A 14,577-nucleotide genomic window follows, 5' to 3' on the forward strand; every position below is an offset into this window, starting at 1 on the left:
GAACCCAAACCCCGTACCATGCATTTATAATCAACAAGTCTTCTAGAAATTTTTGTAGCAAATTGCTATTCCTAATAGTGCGTGTAGATCAAATTTAGAAATTTGGCGATCAGTATTTTAAAATGACTTATCTGCTACCCTAAGTCTCACTGAGACAGATATTACACAGCACTGTACAGAGTATTTGCTCAGCATACTCAGCATTATCTGGATCATGCCGCTGAGTATCTTTACAGACTGCCTCTGCCCTATCCGGATCATGCCAAGATGGTCCGGGATAGAGACCTGAGTTATCAGGGTAGCGCCAGTTTTCAGTCCCACTTCTCGTACGTCTATCTGGATATCCCTACTCTCCGGATAGCACTTCTAGATGTTCAGTGACAGTCACTATTCGGATACTTCTGATGAATATCCAGAATTTTTTTTCGCCCAGCTGCTGGTGCTTTAAAAAAAAAAGACATAAAAATGCTGACTGCCACAACTCGATATTAGGGAATTCGGTTTTTTTAATTACTGAATTTATTTCCTTCCAAAAAATACACATTTTTCAGCTTCTTTCATGAGAATCTGGTCCTAACTGTTTTTTACTATTGATTCTTTCTATGTAAACTGAATAAACAATTTGGAATCTCTAAGGAGTTTGTCCTGTTTATCGTTTCATCCCAAGCCTGCCTGATGGCTCAGTGCAGGTGCTGTGCCCTGCTGTTTGGAGATCCTGGGTTCAGGCTAACTGGGCAGGCAATGCGTTGGACACAGCACTGACAGCTGCTGGTAGGACAGTCTAGGCCTTTGCTCAACAACACCACCTACAGGCTGAACTCCAGATGCACATTAACCAGGTTCTAGAGCAGGGGTTCTCAACCCAGTCCGCAGGACACATCAAGCCAGTCTAGTTTTCAAGATGTACTACTACTACTACTCAACATTTCTAAAGCGCTACCAGACTTACGCAGCGCTGTACGGTCAAACATGAAGAGAGACAGTCCCTGCTCAAAAGAGCTTACAATCTAAAGGACATAACAACAGAGACAATCAAAATTAGGACAGCATAGTACATCTGATTACACAATAGTTCATAGGGACAGACTAATAGATCTAAACAGCTAAAGACAATTAAGGTATGCAAATGCATGATACAGACAGATTGGTAGCGGTATTGAATAGAGGAGTAATGGTTAGGTTAAGTGCCAAAAGCAGAGTCGAAAAGATGGGCTTTGAGCAAGGATTTGAAGATGGGTAGGGATGGGGCCTGACGTATCAGTTCGGGAAGTCTATTCCAGGCAAAGGGTGAAGCGAGGCAGAAAGGGCGGAGTCTGGAGTTAGTGGAGGTGGAGCAGGGAGCAGAAAGGAGGGATTTGTCCAGTGAGCGGAGGTTCCGGTAGCAGTGGCATCGCGAGGGCAGCTGACACCCGGGGCGGGATCGCCGCTGCGCACCCCCCTGGGTGCAGCGCGACGCACCCTCCCCCCTCTGTAGCGCAACCCCCCCCTCCGTGAGAACGTACCTGGAAGGGGGTGAGGGGCGGGCGGGAGAGCCAATCCGCCGAGTGCACGCCGCTGGGGGGTGTCAGCGCCTCGCTGGTTCCTTGCTCTCTCTGCCCCGGAACAGAACCTGTTCCGGGGCAGAGAGAGCAAGGAACCAGCGAGGCGCCGACACCCTCCAGCGGCATGCATCCGGGGCGGACCGCCCCACAGCCCCCCCCTTCCTACGCCACTGCCGGGTAGGAATGTAGGGGGAGATGAGGGTGGAGAGGTAAGGATGTCCATAATGAATATGCATAAACTAACAATCCAGGTCTTCAATCCTTTAATTATCGGTTAATTTTAATTAATCCCTCTATTATAACCTATACTTACACAATCAAATTAATACAATCATATTATACCAAAAAGCATAACTTTATTCAATTTAAACATAAATTCCTGCTAATTAGTGGAGATTAAACAAACCACTGGTGCAAGGTATTTAACAACTATGACACTCTACATGCATTCAATCTAACATGATGATGCATATTATCAGAACGGAAGTTCCTGTTTTTGTGCCTAGTGCTGGAATGTAGCTGGATCTCCTGAAGAAGTAGCAATGAAACACGGCCTGTGTTGAGATCTGTGGACAATTGTGGATATGTGTGAGATTCTAACACTGTTGTGAGAAGAACTTGATAGAAGATCTGGTTCGGGAGTGGAGTCAATGGTTTCAGAGGATACTGACTCACTACGAGGACATTGATAATTTCTCTTATCAACGGACATATAACTGACACTCGCTTATGGATTAGATACGTGAACATCTTTTCATATGGAATGAGAAATAAGATAAGTCAATTGACTATGTGTATGTTATACAAAGTCATGGGAAATGTGAATTGAAAAGAATTGTAGAGTGTCATAGTTGTTAAATACCTTGCACCAGTGGTTTGTTTAATCTCCACTAATTAGTAGGAATTTATGTTTAAATTGAATAAAGTTATGCTTTTTGGTATAATATGATTGTATTAATTTGATTGTGTAAGTATAGGTTATAATAGAGGGATTAATGAATATGCATGAGATAAATTTGCATGCACTGTCTCCAATGTATGCAGATCTATCTTTTGCATATTCATTGCGGGTATCCTGAAAACCTGACTGGCTTGATGTGTCCCTAGGACTGGGTTGAGAAACCCCTGCTCTACAAGAGAGATATTCTATATCTGCATAGAACTTTCCCTGTTCAAACAGAGGCAAAAAAATACAGACAAGGGCCTTGATATTCAGTGCAGCAGCAGCAACCAATATTGTTGGTTTTTAAGCAGAGTTGTTGTTGCCCCTTATTTGAATTTTGCCACTAAAGGAGTAATTCAGTACAGGTTGCCTAAAGTTAGGTGCTGGGTACTAAGTGCATAATTGCCATTATAGAATACTAGAATAAGTTGGTATCTACACACACTTCCATCTAGGCACAGCTGCTTACACCATGTCATGTCAGGCATAACTGACAGTGTTCTAGAATCTTAGCAGGTAAGTGCTGGGCACGCCCCTGACCCATCCATGCCCCTCCCATAGCCACACCCCCATAGCAGTCACATGTAACTGGCAGTATACTATTACCCTAGTGAGTAAATGCTGGACACACCCCTGACCTACTTATGCCCCTCCCACATCCACACCCCCATAGTAGTTACATGCTAAAGGATTGCTGTAGTGTACAGTCATGTAACTGCAAATTACTGCCAATTAGCACCAATTAACTCCAATTATAGTCAATTATTGGAAGATAATTGATAAATTAGGCATTAATTGGCACTAAGTTTTGCATGTAACTAGCACTATTCTATAACTTGTGCAGGCAAGATTACAAAATGAGGGGAGTAAATGAACAAACGCTGGTTCTTTTCACAGACCATCCTCATCCCCTCCTCTTCAAATTAGGCAAAACTTTTATGTGGAGGTCGACCAAAACTGCTTTTTTCAGTTTCGGCCAAAACAGAAACCTTAAGTTTGATTGTGTGACCTAAGCATTTATTTGGAGCACTCTATTTACCAAATAAACTAGTGTGCAAGATCATAACTACTGCATATTGTAAAACAAAGAGTAGGCTCCCCTCTCCCCAGGACGACCTTGCAATCCCTGGTGGTCTACTGGTGTAGTCAGGGCACAGGAGGAGCGATGCCCCAGGCATGGCAGCCGTTTTGAAAGCAGAGCTGGAATGGGCAAGAGTAAGGGGGGGAGGTTCATTCCTGCCTCAACTACACCCTTAGGGATTGTAAGATGGCCCAGGGAGTCTTACGGGGGGGGGGGGGGGGGGGGGGTTCCAGGAGAAGGTGCAACTCTTGCTTTGGGGGACAAATGGGACAAAGCACAAAGTTTTAGCCTGAATTGAAAGACACATAGGGGCTCACTTTCAAAGCACTTAGGCTTACAAAGTTCCCGCCCGTCTGGCTACGCCCCTGCTTGTGGAAGAAGAACAGGACCTCGGATGGCAGGGGTTGGGGTCCCCCACCAGCAAAGGTAGGCGACGGCGGGTTGGCGGTGGTAGGGGGGGGGGTCGAGAGGGTAGTCGGCAGGGGGGCAAGGTTGGTGGTGGTGGCGGGGGGGGGGGGGTCTGCAATGGTGGGGGGCCTAAAATGTGCCCCCTCACCTCGGGCTCTGGACCCCCCGTCCCACCGAAGTCTGGCTACGCCCCTGCCTGGACATTTTAACAGGGTGGATTAGGATTCCAGTTGGGGTAGTAGAAGTCAGTTATTGACACCCCTTCCCGTGCACTCCGTTCCCTGGATAAATCCTTCTTATCTGTTCCCTTCTCCGCTACTGCCTACTCCAGACTTCGCTCCTTCTGTCTCGCTGCGCCCTACACCTGGAATAGACTTCCTGAGCCCCTACGTCTTGCCCCATCCTTGACCATCTTTAAATCTAGATTGAAAGCCCACCTCTTTAACATTGCTTTTGACTTGTAACCACTCGCCTCCACCTACCCTCCTCTCCTCTTTCCTCTACACATTAATTGATTTTGTTTGCTTTATTTTTTGTCTACTAGATTGTAAGCTCTTTGAGCAGGGACTGTCTTTTTTCTATGTTTGTGCAGCGCTGCGTACGCTTTGTAGCGCTATAGAAATGCTAAATAGTAGTAGTAGTAATTGTTGGGGTTGGAAGAGCAGAGGGTGGTGGGGAGGTTATTATTGTTTTCTATTTGTAGTTTCACAGCATCTTGTTCCTTTTTATACTTTAACAAAAAGGTCATTCTCCGTGTTCAACGTTTGTCCCCCCCCCCCCCCCCCCCCCCCAAACCCTCTTGAATTCCAAAATCAACGACGACGGCGCCGCGCGCGCGCGCGCGCGGTAGTTTGTTGTCGTTTGTTTCCATGGCGACGGGACTGGCGGGCCCGTGATTGGCCGGCGACACTGCCGCGGCGGTACTGCGCGCAGGCGCAGAGAAAGAAAAAGGTCGGGGAGCGGAGGGTGTGAGAGCGCGAGCGTCGGCCGGAGCAGCGGAGCCGTGAAGCGGGGCCCAGCAATGGCGCATTACAAGGTGAGGGAGCGTCTTCCCGTCCCTCCTCCCCCGACCCGGCCAACAGGGAGGCCCCGGTTGCGTTCTTCCCTCCCCCCGCCTTACTTCTTCTAGCCCAAAGCGGAAGCGGAGGGACAAAACGAGTGAGCAGCGTTTGAAAGATGCGGTAATACTCGCGTGAGTGGAGTGTGTTCGGTTGGCTTCGTTTGCACGCGGGGAAAGGGAGGGGGGAGGGGCTGTTCACTGTGAAGCTCCCCAGAGCCGAGCCAGGGGCTGTTCAGCTTTAAGTTCCTAAACATAAAAAAAAATGACTAAATCTGATGTGTGCTTCTCCCCCCTCCTAAATTGGGGACAGTTTCTGTTTAGCTTTAGTTTATTTTCTAGACGTTAAAAGTCACAAAACCTTGATGTGCGCTGCTGCCCCCGTTTGTTTACCATGTTTGTTTCTAGGTAACCTGAACATGAGCGACCCCGTCTGTTACGGATGTAATAATGCAGCTGTGACCTAGCCGCGAGGTCACGGGGGGGGGGGGGGGGCAGAGCTCAGGGGATAATGCCCTTTTCTGGGGGGAGAGGTTGTAGGTGACTTAGAGAGAAAGAGAGCAGGAAACGTGTGTTTAATTAGAGGGGGGAGGGGACTGGGACTTGATATACTGCCTTTCTGAGGTTTTTGCAACTACATTCAAAGCGGTTTACATATATTCAGGTAATTATTTTGTACCAGGGGCAATGGAGGGTTAAGTGACTTGCCCAGAGTCACAAGGAGCTGCAATGGGAATTGAACCCAGTTCCCCAGGATCAAAGTCTACTGCACTAACCACTAGGCTACTCCTCCACTCATTCCACCAATAAGAGCCAACCTCATCAGTGATGTCACAATGGCTTGATTGCCTGATACTTGGCTCACTTCTGATATTGTGATGTCATAAGGGAAAGAGGAGGGGAAAAGGGAACTGGGACTTGACATACCGCCTTTCTGAGGTTTTTTGCAACTAGGTTCAAAGCGGTTTACATATATTCAGGTACTTATTTTGTACCAGGGGCAATGGAGGGTTAAGTGACTTGCCCAGAGTCACAAGGAGCTGCAGTGGGAATCCAACTCAGTTCCCCAGGATGAAAGTCCACTGCACTGACCACTAGGCTACTCCTACACTCATTCCACCAATAAAAGCCAACCTCATCAGTGATGTCACAATGGCTTGATTGCCCGATACTTGGCTCACTTCTGATATTGTGATGTCATAAGGGAAAGGGAAATGGGACTTGATATACCACCTTACCACCTTTCTGAGTTTTTTTGCAACTAGGTTCAAAGCGGTTTACATATATTCAGGTACTTATTTTGTACCAGGGGCAATGGAGGGTTAAGTGACTTGCCCAGAGTCACAAAGAGCAGCAGCAGTGGGAATTGAACTCAGTTCCCCAGGATCAACGTCCACTGCATTAACCACTAGGCTAAAACTAAACAGTCGTGGGTTTTCTTTCTTTTTGTGCCTCTGTAGAAATGGATCCAGAAACATTAATGTTGCAAACTCCTGTGTTCCAAAAGCAAGAAAAACTGTAGTTAATCTTTTCTTGATGATTGGAAAGTGTGTCGTTCGTTGTTCAGCAGGTGTAACTTAGAAGGAAAAATCCTGTCCAGCAGCCCTGCTGAGGTGTGATATAAGTTTCCCCATCTTAGTTTGAAATAGGACCATTGGCACTCTTCCTTCTCAAAAATAAATAAAATATGTGGTATTGTTTGAGTTGAATGAATGGAAATATGATTTTGAAATATAAGGCTGAGAAATGCTTTTTTTTTTTTTTTTTGTAGGGGCTTCAAGTCCCGGCTGTTCTATGCACATCTTTAATAAAACATGCTCACTAAAAAATGTTGTAACTAAGGCATATGATTTGATTTGCCTTTCCTCTATTCATAATTCTGGCTACAGTCCAAATTAAATATGTTGTTCTTACACCCTTCAAGATAATCTGTTTACAATAATGAATTCAAACAACTGTATTTGAAGTGTGCCATTTAGGAAAAGAAATGTTTGTTCTCCAGAAGCTGGGCCTACACTCTGGTAGTGAGCATGATGCCCCCCCCCCCCCCCCCCATTTTGGTGGGATTGTAAGACAGGGCTTTAAACCTCCGCTTGTATAGTTTCTTACTGGGTGAAGAGGCCAAGAGGGGGACTGCTTCAGATTCAAACTCTGCATCTGTATCTTAAAAGTTGAGAGTAACAATCTGCATATTTGGGTCTGAAGAAAAACCAGCATATAACTGTCCTGATAAAATATCTCTTGCTCATTTTCTTGTGACTTATTAACTTCTGAAGTTATTTATCTATATTAGCCCAATAAAAGGTGTTATCGTTATTTTTTTTCTCTATGTTCATAAACATAGTAACCAGACTTATTTTTCCCTGATAAAGGGTGGGGCCATGTCTTCTGTAGGAACTCTTTACTCCATAGTGCAAGCAAATGGGTTTCAGGTTATGTTAATTCCATGCTATGTGGTGAAAATCTTCTGACTTTCAGTTTGGAGTACTAGTGTTACTTCAAGTTAAACTGGACCAGCGGTTTTCAGTTGTATGAGAGCCTTGCTAGAATCTGCTGGATCACATTCACTCTTAATCTGCTCCAGCTGTTGCTACTTTGTAGGATTTTCTATACTCAGGTGAAAAGGGTTACAATAGGGTCATCATTGGGGCAGTTCTACAACTGGGCACTGCCATTTAGGTGGTGGGAGCCTACCCTATAACGGTATCTGGGTACCTAGATTCTGTGTTAGAACACTAGTGGAACCCAGTGTGGGCGGTCCTTACATGTATGTGCTTGCAGTTATGCTGACCTATGGCTGCTGTGCCTAAATGTGGCAAGAATGCATGTGACTTGCGGTAATCTGTAAGGTGTGTATATGTGGCAGCACCACCAGTGCCCCTCCCACATTCCGCCTAAGTAAATTCCCCTTTGTATCTACACGCTATGACACTTATGCATGCTCTTACAGAATAACACTGAGTTGTTGCTGCCACTTATGTGTAAATGTACACTTACCAGTAAAAGTAAAGGTATTCTGTACATTTACACAATGTGAGAGATGTGTACATGTGGGCATCCAGTTAGTTGCCCTTCACATAACTAGCAGGCCTCTCCTAAGTTATATTTACTTCAGCCCTTTGAAATTATTTTCCCTAGATTAAGTTTGTGGGGTTTTTTTTTTAATTATAACTTTCAAATTACATCCAAGACAAAAATCTTGTACAGAAACAAAGAAATGCCTTAGGGAAATATGAAGAAAACATCCCTAAACTATAAAGTCCATGGCACTGTGAGGGGAGAGTTACAAGAAAACTGTGAAAGAAACTAGCACAAAAAGTAACTTAGTCAATTTAAGCAAAAAACAGCTTAGAAACTGCAACTATTAATCTTTCACAGACATCAAACTACAGCTGTATTCGATGAACTGGATATAACTCGCCTGCTACTGATAACAGCAGTTAACTATTTGTTCACTGTTCAAAAATCTCTCTATATATAAAAGGCAACGCCAACGTTCTATGAAGCCTCCAGCCGGAAGTGTGAAGGGGGCGAGATATCCGGTTTCCCTATGAGTGTCTGCCCCGCCCTCTCTGTAACACAGTCAGTGAAGGAAAACAGCAGAGCACGAAATCAAATCGCTGGCTCTGTAACAGTGAAGGACTCAGAGGGGGGAGGGGAGAGAGGCCAGAGGGCAGGGACACACACGCTCCCACATGCACACAGAAGAAAACATTGCTAGCCCCCGTTTCATTTCCATCAGAAACGGGGCTTTTTTACTAGTTTATAAATAAGTTATTTAAAAAAATACATATTTGACTGAAAATTAATTATACATTTACATGGGTACTTATGGAAAAAGAGTGCCCCAATTTAGAGAACTCCAGGCTTCAACAAAAGGCAACATTTTCCTCCTCCTCTGGGTCTCCTTTACACAGGTCAGGAAAAATCATGATCCGTGAACCCAGGAAAGGAGTTCTGTATCTCTTTTATTTATTTTTTTTTTTTTAAAGAATATATGATGTAGCCAGTCACGCCCAAGTTAATACCAATATAGCCAAGGATACTCTTTCAGTTCCAGAGGTCTGTAGTATTTCAGAAATATTCAAAACGTCAGCTTAGAAACTTGCTGCCCTTGAGGTGCAAGTGTCTCTTTTGTTTCATAGAAGGCAAATAAATACGAAATATTGGGGCATGGATTCCTCTGGCACCCGTAGAATCTCTTTCATGTATCTTTCAAACACATATCTAGGTGAAATCAAAGGTAGTTTGGGAAAATTTGTTACTCTAAAGTTATATAATCTAGTAGTATTTTCCAGATTCTCAGCATTTTCTGCTTGTAGCTTTTTAATCTGAGTAACATTTTCTGGATCTGAATCTTAGGGTATCTACGATGAATAGGAATTATATGCAATTAGTTCATATTTTAATGAGGGTGAAGTTCAATTCTTCACTTTATCCTAAAATCTACGTATGCCTTTAGTACTTAGTGTGAATGAGGGGGGAGGGTTTCCTTGCAAAGACCAAGGTTTCTTGATTACATTCTGTGAACTAGTTGCTTTAAACTCCCTTTTTTGGAAATCTGTATATTTCATTCCAAAATAATGTTGTGTGTGTGTGTTTTGTCTCTTCAGGCTGCTGATTCAAAAAGGGAACAGTTCAGAAGATACTTGGAAAAGGCAGGTGTGCTTGATACCCTGACCAAAGGTAAAAGAGATGATTAGTCATTAACTGTACTTTTTCTGGTGGAAGAGGCTTTTTTTTAAATTGTTTCCTCTTGTGTTACATTGTGATGCTTATGTTCAGTATATCACTGGCATTTGGCTATGTTTTCCTGACCAGAGTGCTGACATCACAAAACGTGAGATGCTGCTCTGAGTTTTTATTTTAAAGCTGGTGGTCAGCAGTCCAATTAGAAGCACACAGTTAAAGGCAATAAAATTATAGAAAAATGAAGCTAACATGTACTTAAAAATCTGCTTCCCAATTAGCTACAAGAGAGAAAAAGTTTGATTGTGAGCTGTCTCCTGCTCCTCTTCATATATATATATATATATATATATATATATATATATATATTTATTTTTTTTTTACAACTGGGTCCGAACTGACCCTATGGCCACCATGCTACTAGCTGCTTTGAATCCTTTTGGGGAAGGGTGGAATATAAAAGAACAGAAATAGAAATTCAGAATTTCCTAGGGATTTTAACCCAATTTTATGTCCTCCCTCTGCCTGGTTCATTTACCCAGTTAATGCCCACCATCCTTACCTGTTGATGGAGCTTTGGTGTGTTGTCCCCCGATGAGCTCTCAGGCCAGAACATTTCATGTATGCAAATCTGGGCATGACTTTTTTTTTTCATAAACTGCTACTGAGAATGATCCTAACACTTCAAAAATGTAAAAGCTGTGAAAATGATCTTTGAGTCTGATTTATTAACTTAATCTCCCCCCAAGAAAATGGGAAAGGAGAAAAGTATGCTTTAAAAAGGATTAAAATTCTGTTTCCTTATTTAAAAAAAAAAAAAATGTATTTCAAGTGAGATATATCCAAGGTTACTCGACAAAAGAGACCAGCACACATCAAAAAATGACTCTATGAATACAAAACTTTGTCGTATAGTAATGGGGGGGGGGGGGGGGGTGCTCACTTATGCACTTTTATTATTGTGCCTTTACCGTAAATTGGTGACAAGAGGTCTGGCAGAACATCATGAAGGGTGCATTGATATTCCAGCACCCATGCACTTGCGCAGTTGGCCACTGAATGATGTAGCGCCCTTCTGATTCCCCTCTCCCCTTTGTGCTCATGCTGGTTGCATGTCTTTGGTTTCCATAGAAATCCAGTGAAGCATAGGACTACTCTTCAGTGCTGCTGTGGCTTATAGAGGTTCAGTGGTGGGGCTTTTTTTTAAAAATAGAAACCAGAGATGGCAGAACAAGGGAGGGAAAGTGCAAACCCCAGGAACAGCAAGCCCTGCTCTTGCCGCATCAGATTTGTTAAGGGGCCAAAGTAGGACTGTGCCACCTTAAGAACTCCCCCCTCCCCCCCCCCCCCATTTCATTTTATTACATTTAACTTGTGTTTTCAGTTTGCACAAAATGAGGTCCAGCCATCAATACATAGTCACATGTATGTAATGTACTAACTGGCAAGTCCAGTGCATCTGCTTAGGGCAGCGCTGTGGTGATGAAAAATTTGATGGTGATAATTAAAGGAGGATACCTATGGATTGTTCCTAATATTACTGTAAATGAAGCCTGTAATCTCTCACCATGTATAGCTTTTGATCAAATTCTTTTGTGTATTTTAAAGACACTATTGGTAAATAGTTGGAAATATGGGCGCTTATAACTTTATTTTTTTCCTACCTGCATTAAAACTATAGAGCTCAAGCCACACTCTTGCCTGTAAGTCAGTGGAAGCTGTATTGCAGTAAATACAGTCGTTGGTGTGGACCAACTTTCAGCGGTTCCCATTAAAGCAGGAGTGGACACTACCATTTTTTTCTCATGTCTTCCACTGTCCCTACACCAGAGGATACTGTGTGGCTCAGTGACTGCCAACGCAGCAAACTTGTTCCTTTTGCCTTTTTTGTTATCTATAGCACTGAAAACTAATGCCTGAGAATGTGAGTATTAGAACTGATCCGCAGTGGACTTTTAATGTGTGACTTTTTATTTGCAGTGTTGGTAGCCCTGTATGAAGAGCCAGAAAAACCAAACAATGCGCTGGAGTATCCTTTTCTTTCCATTACCCTGTATGGGTAATAAAACTGTGTGTGTGTGTTTTTTTTTTTTTTCCACTACTATCCACTTTTTTTATTGCAGTGTAGTGCCCCCCCTTCCTAACACCTAGATGTGTGATGCTATATAGCTCGATGGCTCACATGTCATGTTATGTTTACACACAGTTATAGAAGGGGTTTTAGTATCTTAGGACAGATCTGGTTCATTTACTTATCTAATGAGAAAAGAAGCGCCTTAAAAAAAAAAAAATATATATATATATATATATATAATAAGTTTCTAGGACCTAATATCCAAGTAGCAGGTGCTGCTCAGTGGGACCAATGGGTGATTTTTCAGCAGCAGCAGCTCTCAAAATCATTGTAGGCAGCTCTTTTCCTATCCAGATTTTCTGGGGTGATCCTAGAGAGAACAAACGCATTTTCCAGATAGCGATTATTCAGCACCACTGTCTGAATACCTAAAGGCAGCCAGTATGCAGTCCTAAGTTTTTCCAAGTTGCTATTTGGATAGCAGCGGTGGTGGTGGTTTCCATACCCAGATTCAGTGTCTATATCGGCTGGCACTGAATATTCAGGTTTGTGTTTCAAACATCACAACCAGCATTTAAAAGAGAGGCTGATTCTGTGTTTGACCTGCTAGCCTTTATCGTCTGCTCATCTGCGGGTTTTGTTCTGTGTTCAGCGTGTAGAGAGTATTTACACAAAAGTAGTAGTTGTAATTCAGAGAAGTCTTTGAACCTAGTTCTCAAGATTCTTTGGAGAAATACGATTTGACACTGTTTTAAGGTGAAGAGTGAGAATTGTGTTCTTGTTTAATCTTAGTGTTTGGAGACTTTCATTGTAGTCATGTCACTGAAAGATGTGGGTATTTTTTTTTTTTTTTAAAGCTTTTGCTTTAGTCCATCTTTTGGTGACTTTGGTCAAGAGAGATGATAGTGCAAAGCACTGAAACAAACCATAGCTTTTCAGATCACGGATTCTTAACTTTAGCTGTTAGCTTCCTGAAACATCATTTGGGAGCTTCTGGTCCAGAGACGCCAGATGTGGAGGTTCTTCGGCTGGAGCTGGCAGAACTCAAACAGAAATATGAACTTACATTGGAAGAAAACCGAGAACTTAAGGCAAAGGTAACTGTGCACAGCTATTGTTTTATATAACACATCCAAAAGTAGCTGCAGGCATGTTAAAAGAAGTACACTTGTCTGCTGTATTTTCTTAATGTTATTCATGGGGTTGGAGGCAGAGTGGCATTAGTTGGGTGCAACCAGGGCAGTTGTCTTCTATGCTGTATGGAACCTCAAGCTTGCCTGAAGTTGGAAGACATACATCTGGCTGGTGGGTTTTGGGGCCTCCTCCCAAATTTCTGCCCTGAGCCCCAGCATGTATGTTTAAACAACAAGGCAGTGTACAGTTAAAAATAACCGTAGCCCTAGCTGGAGACTCAAGTGTCCACCTGCCTTTGCCATGTGTATCTGTGATTGTCATAGTAACATAGTAGATGACGGCAGAAAAAGACCCGCACGGTCCACCCAGTCTGCCCAACAAGATAAACTCACATGTGCCATTTTTTGTGTATACCTTACCTTGATTTGTACCTTTGTTTTTCAGGGCACAGACTGTATAAGTCTGCCCAGCACTACCCGCCTCCCAACCACCGGCTCTGGCACAGACCGTATAAGTCTACCCAGCACTATCCCCGCCTCCCAACCACCAGCCCTGCCTCCCACCACCGGCTAAGCTTCTGTCCTGTCTTTTGCTGTGTAGGACACTTTTCAGTCATGGCAGCTTTTTTTGAGCAGTTTAGAAGTTACCAATAGTAATGGATTGGTAACTAGTAAGAGCAGGAGTTTGTTGGACAAGCTCTTTTAGTGGGCCACAACTTGCTTATGGTTTTTGATCCACATAGAACTGGCACATACTTTCTGGTTCATGCTTGCAACTGTGCATATATCTGGAACCAAAACCAAACCCCATCATATCCTTGGACCATCTGAAGTATTGACCCACCCACCTTTTGTCGTCTTAGCTGTCTTGCTTTCAGAATGTGGACCAAAAATGGATTCCTTTTTCTAGCCATTCCAATACAGTGAAATTGGCTTTCATTCCACTATGAACTTGCTTTATAAGTGTTGCTTATTTTTTTTTTGTTCTTTTCTTTTGTTGTGGTTTTAATTTTTTTTTTAATTAACAAGTTCTCTGTATTCTTAAACTCTTCAGCTTGCTGAGTACGAGCCAGTTTCAGAAGACAAGCATTCCGAATAAGGCTGCCTCCTAGAGACCCTGCTTAATGAAGCGCTCCACCTTACCTGTACAGCTGTATGTGTTGTATATTGTGTGGTAATTTTTTCTTTTGCCTTTGGATATAAATAAACATGCAGTACAAGCCCTTTTGTCAAGATATCATTTCTTCACAGTCGTATCTGTTTATGCGGGTCTAGCACTTTTTTTTACCAAAGCAAAGTAACTGTTAAGATCTTGTGTGGATTATTTCCAAGGAGCTAGCATGGAACACCGAGTAGCTCACTCAGATTTCTGGATTTCCTTTGCTCCTACAGTCAGTCTAAAACTTCATGCTTTAACATTTGGTATCCTTTGCTGTACTTCTTATACTGGAAGGTTTGTTTTTAAAAGTTTGTATATATGCCAAACCGCAATGGATGTCAGTCTGTTCACCTTCTTGAGAGAGAGAGGGGATTGGAAATCCCCTCTAAGAGATATTATGAATGATAGTCTCTTTATATTCCATACTGGATATAATGACACTTTGTTATAAAGTAATATAAATGGGTGACTAGCATAATATAGTAGATGTTG

General features: G+C 43.0%; 1 protein-coding gene across 1 annotated transcript; it reads left to right on the plus strand.

Annotated features, from left to right (window-relative positions):
• Nucleotides 1-4,906: 4,906 nt before the first annotated feature.
• Nucleotides 4,907-14,146, plus strand: MYCBP (MYC binding protein). Its single transcript, XM_030218621.1, has 5 exons — nucleotides 4,907-5,009; nucleotides 9,644-9,716; nucleotides 11,700-11,748; nucleotides 12,761-12,890; nucleotides 13,981-14,146. The coding sequence occupies exons 1-5, from the start codon at nucleotides 4,995-4,997 to the stop codon at nucleotides 14,023-14,025; spliced, it is 312 nt and encodes a 103-aa protein (XP_030074481.1). The 5' UTR covers nucleotides 4,907-4,994; the 3' UTR covers nucleotides 14,026-14,146.
• Nucleotides 14,147-14,577: the final 431 nt, after the last annotated feature.

This window comes from Microcaecilia unicolor, chromosome 11, assembly GCF_901765095.1.
Source record: "Microcaecilia unicolor chromosome 11, aMicUni1.1, whole genome shotgun sequence".
NCBI classification, from domain to species: domain Eukaryota; kingdom Metazoa; phylum Chordata; class Amphibia; order Gymnophiona; family Siphonopidae; genus Microcaecilia; species Microcaecilia unicolor.